This window comes from Lemur catta, chromosome 3 (assembly GCF_020740605.2).
Source record: "Lemur catta isolate mLemCat1 chromosome 3, mLemCat1.pri, whole genome shotgun sequence".
In the NCBI taxonomy this organism is placed as follows: Eukaryota; Metazoa; Chordata; class Mammalia; order Primates; family Lemuridae; genus Lemur; species Lemur catta.
In genome coordinates this window covers 94,740,861-94,749,961 of record NC_059130.1, presented here as the reverse complement: position 1 = coordinate 94,749,961, position 9,101 = coordinate 94,740,861, and the positions used below count along the sequence as shown (strand labels likewise).

The following is a 9,101-nucleotide window of genomic DNA, read 5'->3' as shown; positions in this document are numbered from 1 at the left end:
TAATGGGTTCCAGCTCTCTCCAGGAGAACCAAAGAGATGTCGTATCATCGTTATTTCTTATAGCTGAGTAGTACTCCATGGTATACATATACCACAGTTTACTAATCCATTCGTGGATCGATGGGCACTTAGGTTGTTTCCACATCTTTGCGATTGTAAATTGTGCTGCTATAAACATTCGGGTACAGGTGTCTTTGTTAAAGAATGACTTTTGTTCTTCTGGGTATATGCCCAATAATGGGATTGCTGGATCAAATGGTAGGTCTACTTGAATCTGTTGAAGGTATCTCCATATTGCTTTCCATAGGGGTTGTACTAGTTTGCATTCCCACCAGCAGTGTATGAGTGTTCCTGTCTCTCCGCATCCACGCCAACATGTGTTGTTTGGGGATTTTTTGATAAAGGCCATTCTCACCGGAGTTAAGTGGTATCTCATTGTGGTTTTGATTTGCATTTCTCTATCTTCTAAATATGTCCTCAGTTTTCTTTTTTCTTTTTCTTTTTTTTTTTTTTTTTTTTTTGAGACAGAGTCTCACTCTGTTGCCCGGGCTAGAGTGCCATGGCGTCAGCCTAGCTCACAGCAACCTCAAACTCCTGGGCTCGAGCAATCCTCCTGCCTCAGCCCCTGAGTAGCTGGGACTACAGGCATGCACCACCATGCCCGGCTAATTTTTTCTATATATATTTTAGTTGGCCAGATAATTTGTTTCTATTTTTAGCAGAGACGGGGTCTCGCTCTTGCTCAGGCTGGTCTCGAACTCCTGAGCTCAAACAATCCACCCGCCTCGGCCTTCCAGAGTGCTAGGACTACAGGCGTGAGCCACCACGCCAGGCCTCCTCAGTTTTCTTGATTACAAATGTTTCTCTCCCATTCTCTCTATTGTGGGTTCACACCATTTTTAATCAATTTATCATCCTTTATTAGTGTCTGGGAAGACCAAGGAGGCAATTACATGTACACAGCCTGCCACCATTCCCTGGAATCCTCACACTGGCTTATGAGATAAGGATTTCAACCAGCAGACTTGGGCAGAAATGAGAACAGTGAGACTTCAGATAGGAAAAGTTAGAAAGTAATGTTTATTTCTCTGTGCAGTGCACACTTAGGGCATCAAATACAGGGACTGACAGCACTGCTGGGATGCTACTTGTGGCGATCATCTTCTCCCAAGCTCCACATTTTAGCCTTATACAGAGTGATGTCCTTGTAGACCCTGAAGTGGTTCAGCCTATGGTCATGGCGTTCTGGGTTGACCTAGAGAGGAGGATGCAGGATCAGAAAAAACCCTGTAGGGAAGTAGGCAGGCCTGGATTTGTAGTAAATGGACCTGGGCTTAAATAAATAGGTCCCCACTCTGCTGACGTATGGCTGCATTGGGAAATGGAGCTGACAACGTTCACATGAAAAGGGTTGTGAGTTTGAAGGAGAATAGCCTGTGCCACTTTGCTGCACTGCCTATCCCACTGCCTCCACTGGAGGCCTCACTGTGGACTCTTCTGCTAACTGGAATGTCAGCTCTGTGAGGGGAGGGGCTGTATCTGTCTTAGTAAATCCCCAGCACCTAGAACAGTGGCCTGTGCACACTAGGCATTCAACACACACTTGTTAAAGGAATGAATGAATGTGTTGAAAGAGTCACACAGAGAACTGAGTAAAAGTGAGCACTGACACATAAATCTTATAGAAGCTATGTTGTGCAATTAAGTGCAAATGTTACCACGAGACATGAGGCTGAGAGGTACTCACTAACTGTGGCTTCCCCATCCCAGTGTTGAGGTTGCAGGTACTTTGCCTGTCCAGGGTGAGGTCCTGCCAGGTGGCTGCGAGCCTCAAGTGGGACTGATCAAGCCTCTTCTGCCCCCGACCACATCACCCTAAAACTCCAGCTTCATTACCACTTAAGGCTGCACAACACCTGGATCTGCGGCGTTGGGGGGTGGGGGGGGGCAGTATACTTTCTTACTGTGCCAGCAGCGCCATCTGGTGGCACTGGCCCCAGGTTTATAGTGACAAACAAGCATGGAGTATTTGCAGACCCTTTGCAACTGTAGGGTGGTAACTGAGCTGTGGGCACATGCAGTCTCTTATCTGCAAAGCCTAGGAGGGTCCGAGCAGGGCACGTCTGGCTGGGCCAGCCACAGTTGCCCCTCCTGTCATGGTGAGCGTGCTATGAGATGTCCTTCAGGGTCAAAGATGCAGCATTTCCACACCCACGCTGGTTAAGAAAGTGAAAAATGGTGACTTCGTTTAGTTGTACTTTATGGTATTTTACTAAGTTGCTTAATTATCTAGCTTGGATGATTTCTGTGTTCACCCCAACCTCCCTTCCCTCACAACCCTCCTCCCCTGACGAAGGTTCTCTCCTTGAGCAAATTCTACTCAGGCTCCCTGAAGTCTTTTTCAACTAGGCCTGACATTTGGATGTCTACGTTCACCTCTGCATTGTACAATTTTAGCAGAAATCCTGCTAAGTCAGTTTCATCAGAACCCTCCACCCCCAATATCTGACCACCCTAGTCAGGCCCCTCATCCGCCAACATCCCCCAGGTGATGTCTGATCACCCTGGCCCCCCTTCAGCAAGAATCCTGTCAGGTGGGGTTTACACAGAAGCCACCTCCTTCCACCTCGATGTTTCCTCGTGGTCATTTTCCATCACTGACCCCACTTGCTCCTGGCTGGACATTCCCTCTTGCCCAGCTGTGTTCAGAGTTGAGCACAATCCCTCACCATGAACCCCACTGAAACCATAGCTTCTCCATGTGAGAGAGTCTTCCTTCTCCTTTTGACCAATCACTGAATAATCCTTTCATTACTCGTTTTCATATTTAATAACCATCCTTCATTTTTTTCTGTACTACTCTCACCTCATTCATGATTAGTTAGGCCTCCCCCATTCCTCTGAGTGGTGACCTCTTCTCCAGCTCTCTAACCACACCCCTGCCCTCTGGACTCTGTCCTTCCTGGTGTAAGTAGTAGGGGCTCCAGCCGGCATCTTCTGTCTCCCCCAGTCTCCTCTCTCCACGCCATGCCCCGTGTCTGAAGAGGAGCTGTTGCAAATGAACAGCTGATTTACTCTCCTCCTTGCTGGTAAAACCTGGACGTACTGAGGCATTTGTCCACGTCTGTGTGAAGCATCCCTGCAGGAGAACCACGTGCCCTACACTGGAGTTGCATAAACCGATGACAGGGCCTGGTTCCTGCAGTAGGAATCAGAGAGCAACACAGAGTGGAGCGTCCTTGGGAAGGGAGCACCCTGGAAAGTTCCTCAGTGGATGTAGGCAACGGAGCCCGGAGAAGGAGCCATGAGAGGCCCCTGGTTGGTTCTGGGTGGGGCTCGATGTCCTCCTTCCTATTCTTAACATCAGCATCACAGTAGTCCACATTTTGGGGGTAGTTTCTCTACATTGTCTCATTTAATCCTCACAACAAACCTTTGTGTTTAGATAATACGAGTATCTTCATCTTAAGACAGATGAATGGAGGCTTAGCTAGGTTACAGACTTCTCCAAATCCTTCTTTTTCCTTATAAGAGAAGCCCTGTATTACTTAGAGTGATAATATACAGAAAACTGTTTCCCAGGTTACCTAGAAGCTAGTTGTGTCCTTCAATCGAATGAGGAGAGCGCTATTTCTAACATTCCCATTGTACAGACAAGGGACCAAAACTCGCAGATGTTAGATGACATGTCAAGCCCACCCTGGGGGGCGGGTCACTGGTAGAGCAGACTCAGGCATCCACAATCAGCAGTCTTTAATCAACACGTATAGTGTTCCTCTGTGCCAGGCACTGTTCTAAGAACCACACAAATACACCCTCCGTTAATCCTCATCACAACCTTATGAGACAGGTATGGTAAGGTCTCCATTGGCAACCAGGAAGCTGAGGCGCTAAAGAACTTAGTAATTCCAGGGCCCACAGCTAGGAAGTGGCAGGCAGAATTCATACCGAGCCACCTGCAGCTCTCCTCTGTTCTCTTGGCCCCCACCTATGCTGCCCCTGTGCTTCTGCTGTTACTAAGGACAGCAGCCATGCTTACCAAGGGCTCAGAGTCCCATCCAATCTCCTGGCTTTCAGTCTGTGTCTCTGGGTACTTCATCCTTGGTTCCTGGGCAGCATGGTGAATAAGATTCAGAAACCTGGCTGGGAGACAAGGTCAGAGTTATGAAGGAGTCAGGATCTGGGACCAGTGCTCTTTACTCTGGCCACATCATTCCTCAGAGCAGAGCATCTGGCCTCGGAGCCTTGCCAAGGCCTTGAGACAGGGACATCTGGTCCCTCTGCTCTGTTTTCAACAACTATGGGGTGGGCACTGACGCTGTGCCAGGCACTGTTCTGGGCCCTGGGGTTGGGGAGAGCACTGAGTGAGGCAGACATGGTCCCTTCTCTCCTAGAACTCACAGTCTGGATGGGGGCAGAGGACACAACATACAGGGTTACAAATAGACCCGATGGTAGCAAGCAGGAACAAATGCCATGAAGGAAGGAGTGGGCAAGGGCCTGAGAAGGAAGGGCAGCTACTGCAGGGCCAGCCCTGGGTAGAGGCAGAGGACAAGCACACCACATGCAGTGAGAGCAAAGGCCCTGGGGCATGTGAGAGTTTGGCTACCGGAGCCCAACAGAGAGAGTGAGGAGGAAGGTGGTAAGGAAGGAGGTCCCATCCTCCTGGACTGAAATGAGCGAGGCTGCCGACAGCAGATGTATCTGCAGCTGCACAGCTCTTCTGCCCAAGACAGGCAGGTGCACCATGGAACAAACCTGGGCTTTGGAGTCGGTGCCACTACTAGCCTGTCTAGTGGCCTCACTTCTCTGGGCCTCACTGTTCTCATCTGCAAAATGGGAGGAAAATCTCTACCTCAGCAGGATGACTGAGAATGAAAAGAAGAAAGATGACCCAGGGGTCGGGAACCAGGCTGGGCATATCCCTAACATAAGGCAGACAGCAAGTCCTGCTGCCTGGCTTTCCAGACACTCATCACCTGTTATGTTCCTTACTGCTCCAAGTCCCCAACTGGCATCCTTTATTCTGGTTGGGGAGTGACTACAGATGGCGCCCTGCTCTCTCTGATCCTGCCCTCCCCACCAGCCTATCTACTAGTCAGTCTCTGTCACAGTGCCCTGAGATCCTCTACTGCCCCCTTCCCAGGTTGTCCTCAGACACCCTTCCTCCAGCACATTCCGCACCAAAAGCAAAGGGGAAGAAGCAGGGCTCACCGGAGGGATCAATTTTCCACAAATGCCTCTTTCCTCCTTCCCAAACGTGGCCCCCTCTCCACCTGTATTTTGTGGCCACGCCAAGCCATCTACAGGAGTGTTTCTCATTTCTGTGCCTTTGCATACAGCTCAGAATGTCCTTCCTCATTCTTCTCTGCTTCACCCTGTGGTCGCTCCCCTAAGAGGACTTTGAGAAGTCCATGGCCTCACTGAGGCTCCTGTGTCCCATGCTGTTGCCACACCAATCATGGCTCCTCTGCACTTGTCTATTTATTTCCACGTCTCCTTACTTGTCTTCTCTGTCATGACGCTATGAGATCCCCGGCCCAGCCACAGCAGAGTGACTACTCAACAATGAAAAGAACAATAATAATAACTAACGTTTACTAAGCACCAAGTACCACATACTGTTCTAAGCACTCGCATTATTCTGTTTCATCCTTACAACGACCCGAGGAAATATGCTCAGAAATGTTAACAACATGCCAGAAGTAAAGCAGTGAGTAAGTGGCAGTCCCAGGATGTTACGTCAGTTAGTGTGACTCCAGGACCTATGCTTGTGTGATGAATGAACGAGTGCAATGTTAAGGCCACTAGGAACATTTTTGTTGGTTTGACAATTGTAATTGAATATGTCAGTCACTTGAGAGTTTGAATATTATGAATCAAATTTTCAGGATCAAAGCAGAGGACTCTGAAGCTTGACCCAAGGTAACAGTAAACTGAGTTCTCTCTCGCCAGTCAGCCTCTCTGTGCTCTAACTCGATGTCATCTCAAACCCCGAGACTTACCATCTGCAGGTTCCTCCAGGTTATCATGCCAAGACATGGGCTTTCTGGTTATCGTGTGAACTAGAGAAAAACAGCATCACAGGTTCACGTTAAAACACAAATTCCCTGCCCTCTCCAAGACCCACCTTAGGCGGGACATCCATTTGGCACCCATCAAGTATCTGGTACATGCCAGGTATTGTGCTGGGGCCAGGGGACAAAGTTGAATAAAGGCCTCAAGAACCTCACAATCCACAGTGGCACCATCCAGTATGGTGGGCACCGGTCACATGTGGCTACTTGAGTTTGATTCACTAAAATTAAATGCAATGAAGGATTCAGTTCCTCAGACACACCAGTCAGCACATTTCAAGTGCGCAACAGCCACATGTGGCTAATGGCTACGGTTTTGAGTCCAGCACAGACACAGAACATTTGCATCCTCGACAAAGGCTCTCTCAGACAGTGCTGGTCTACAGGGAAGGCAAACGTGCCAGGCAGCCAAGGGAGGGGAGCCAGGTACCGATCTCTACCCAGGAGGGCCTGTGATAAGAGAGGAGCAGAATCCACATTCCACAGTCAGCTCAAAATTACTGTTGTACCGTAGACGCGGCTGTAAACACGACACAGAAGCTTCCCACATTCCCTGAGTTTTCATTCTATTTGTGGTGACAGATGATAAACAAACATGGCATCAGGTGACTTAAGTGTGAAGGAGACAGTAGAGCAGGATGAGAGGATGGAGCGTTGACGGTGGGGGTGGGGGTGATACATGTCCAGGGAGACACATTTGAGCAGAGCCCTGACGGCCATGGGAGAGTGGGTGGTGTGAGTATATGTGGGGAGAACATGAGCGTGAGCTTGGAGGGTTTGGGAAACCTCAGGAAGGCCTGAGTGGTCAAGTGGAGTGAGCTAGGTGGAGAGTGGTAGGAAATGAACAGGGGTGAGTAGAAACCAGTGGACTCCAAACTGATCATCTCAAACTCCTAGCAGTAAAGTAGCTTTGGAGCATACACCCCTGGCAGATGGATGTTTAGACAGTCTCCATGTACTATTATCAGCATATTAGCAAAGCATAATTTCTATCTGTATACATAAGTCACCATCAATACAAGTTCTAAAATTTTCTCACTTTACTCCAATGGGTCATGTGCCCAAGGGACTGGAGCTGAGAGGCGGCACTTTTCCTAGAAAGCCTCACTGTTGCCTGAAGGGATTATTTATGTCATTGCCATTGAACACATTTCAAGAAGATTGGACATTTTAAATTTGTTTTCCTGAAATTAGTGGTTGAGATTTCCAGATGAAACCACGTTAGTTATAATTAAAGACAGTATAAGTTCTCTAGATAGCCAGACTGCAGTGAACTGTGGTGTACAGTTAATTAGGCACATGAGTTGGGGACTAAATTCAGGAAGAAAGAATAATGTTTCCTTAGGTAATGCTGCAGAAATGGCATGATGTATTTAGAAAATCCATTTATTTAGAAATGGCAGTGGAGGAAGTAGCGTGTGTGCGATCCTTAGCAGTGGCTGTGCAGACTCCGCACCAACCTGCTTATTAAAGGAACACGACTGGAGTGGAGGGAAGAATGAAAAAAACCTTCACCTCATTAAAAAGTAACCAACACAAAAACAAAAGTAAAACATAAAAACCTTGAAAAATATAATTATTTCAAAAGCAAAATTATAAAAAGCTGGTTTTGTCCTGCAATGAAAATACATAATCGCCATGTGGCTGCATTGTAATATATCTAATATATCTGATGTGAAGCGGTGCGAGGCCCTCCCAAGTCCTGGGTCTGAGGTCTAGGAGGGGTGGAGTGAGAGAAGCTCTTCTCCCTCCCTGGGACCCGCACCGCCATCTCGCACCCCCCAAGGCTCCTCCTGAGACTCCCCACCCCGCACCACCCCACCTCGCCCTTCCCCCAACCCGCCACCCCTCACCCTTGCGCAGGGGATTCACGTGATACTGCGTGTAGAGTTTCTGAGTGCGCAGCTCTTTGAGATACAGTTCCCGCAAAATCTGGTTCTGATGGACCTCATCCGTGACCCACTTCTCCCTCTGGCGTGCGGCCATGGCCTTGGCGCGCAGGTCCTGCCGGCCTCTCCGCGCCCTCTAATGGTTGGCCTGGTGCCGGCCTCGCGGTCTCCAGGCAACCGTGTCCCACGTGGTCTCCAGGCAACGGCTCCAGTGGTGGGACCCTATGAGTTAGATCACCCGGTGTCCTCAGTCCTCGGCCTGGATTGATCCCGCCCTGCTCCCACCTCTGGGCGCTTTATTTCCTTCCCCGCCTCCTTCCGGTGCTCGACTCACCTGCCTGCCTTCTCACACCCAGCCTGGTTACTAGAACCGGCCCTGGAGACCCCCAGAAAAGGGCTGGCCAGCAAGTGGCAGATCCAGGAGCTCGTGGACATATGATGGACCTCACCTTGGTCAATCATTTCCTAAAAAGGATTTTGGAAGGACTCAGAAACCCCTCCCAATTTAAAGCAGACGCACATTAACAGGGAACAATGAATCAGGGAAAACTAATTTTAAGCATGTTTTATGCAACTCAATATATCCCAGGTATTATCATTTCAAAGTTTCAGTACAAGAAGTACTGAGACATTGATTTTTCATAGTATTTCTAATCTTGGGCCCACATGACACTTCATGGCACATCTCAAGTGCTCATTAGCCATACATGGGCAGTACAGTTCTAGATTTCTTGTTTTGTACCCTTTCAGATTTACATCTGCGTTTCACCTGAAATTGGTCTTTGGGTGTAGTGGGAAGTAGGAATGCAGCCTAATTTATTTTCCAAATGGGTATCCAATTGATCCACCACAATTTATTGAAAAGACAGTCCTGTGCCCACTGTTCGGCTCTGCTACTTTTGTCTTGAAGAAAGTGTCCACACACGTGTGACACTGTTTCTGGACTCTATGCCGTGTCATTTGTCTCTCTCTCTATGCTTGCAGGAGTACTGCACTATGTGAATTACTCTATTTCTTGTATGCAGATTTGATATCTGGTAGGAGAGAATTTCCTCTTAGAAGAGCCTTGGCTATTCTTGTCCCTTTGCATTTCCATACAAAGTGTAACCAGCTTGTCAAATTCCCTAAAAATATC

General features: G+C 48.4%; 1 protein-coding gene across 1 annotated transcript; it reads right to left on the bottom strand.

Moving 5' to 3' along the window:
* Nucleotides 1–1,051: 1,051 nt before the first annotated feature.
* Nucleotides 1,052–8,171, bottom strand: FAM183A (family with sequence similarity 183 member A). The gene is made up of 4 exons (XM_045545677.1): nt 7,931–8,171; nt 6,006–6,065; nt 4,040–4,143; nt 1,052–1,255 (listed from the first exon to the last, which is right to left on the bottom strand). The coding sequence occupies exons 1-4, from the start codon at nt 8,061–8,063 to the stop codon at nt 1,145–1,147; spliced, it is 408 nt and encodes a 135-aa protein (XP_045401633.1). The 5' UTR covers nt 8,064–8,171; the 3' UTR covers nt 1,052–1,144.
* Between the last annotated feature and the right edge of the window lie 930 nt (nt 8,172–9,101).

Bases quoted from the DNA above. Each gene is read 5' to 3' on its own strand.
- FAM183A (XM_045545677.1), bottom strand. From the start codon at position 8,063: ATGGCCGCACGCCAGAGGGAGAAGTGGGTCACGGATGAGGTCCATCAG. The intron at 4,144-6,005 runs GTAAGTCTCGGG...CTTGTCTCCCAG, and splicing joins CCTGGAGGAACCTGCAGATG to CCAGGTTTCTGAATCTTATT. The intron at 1,256-4,039 runs GTAAGCATGGCT...CCTCCTCTCTAG, and splicing joins GATGGGACTCTGAGCCCTTG to GTCAACCCAGAACGCCATGA.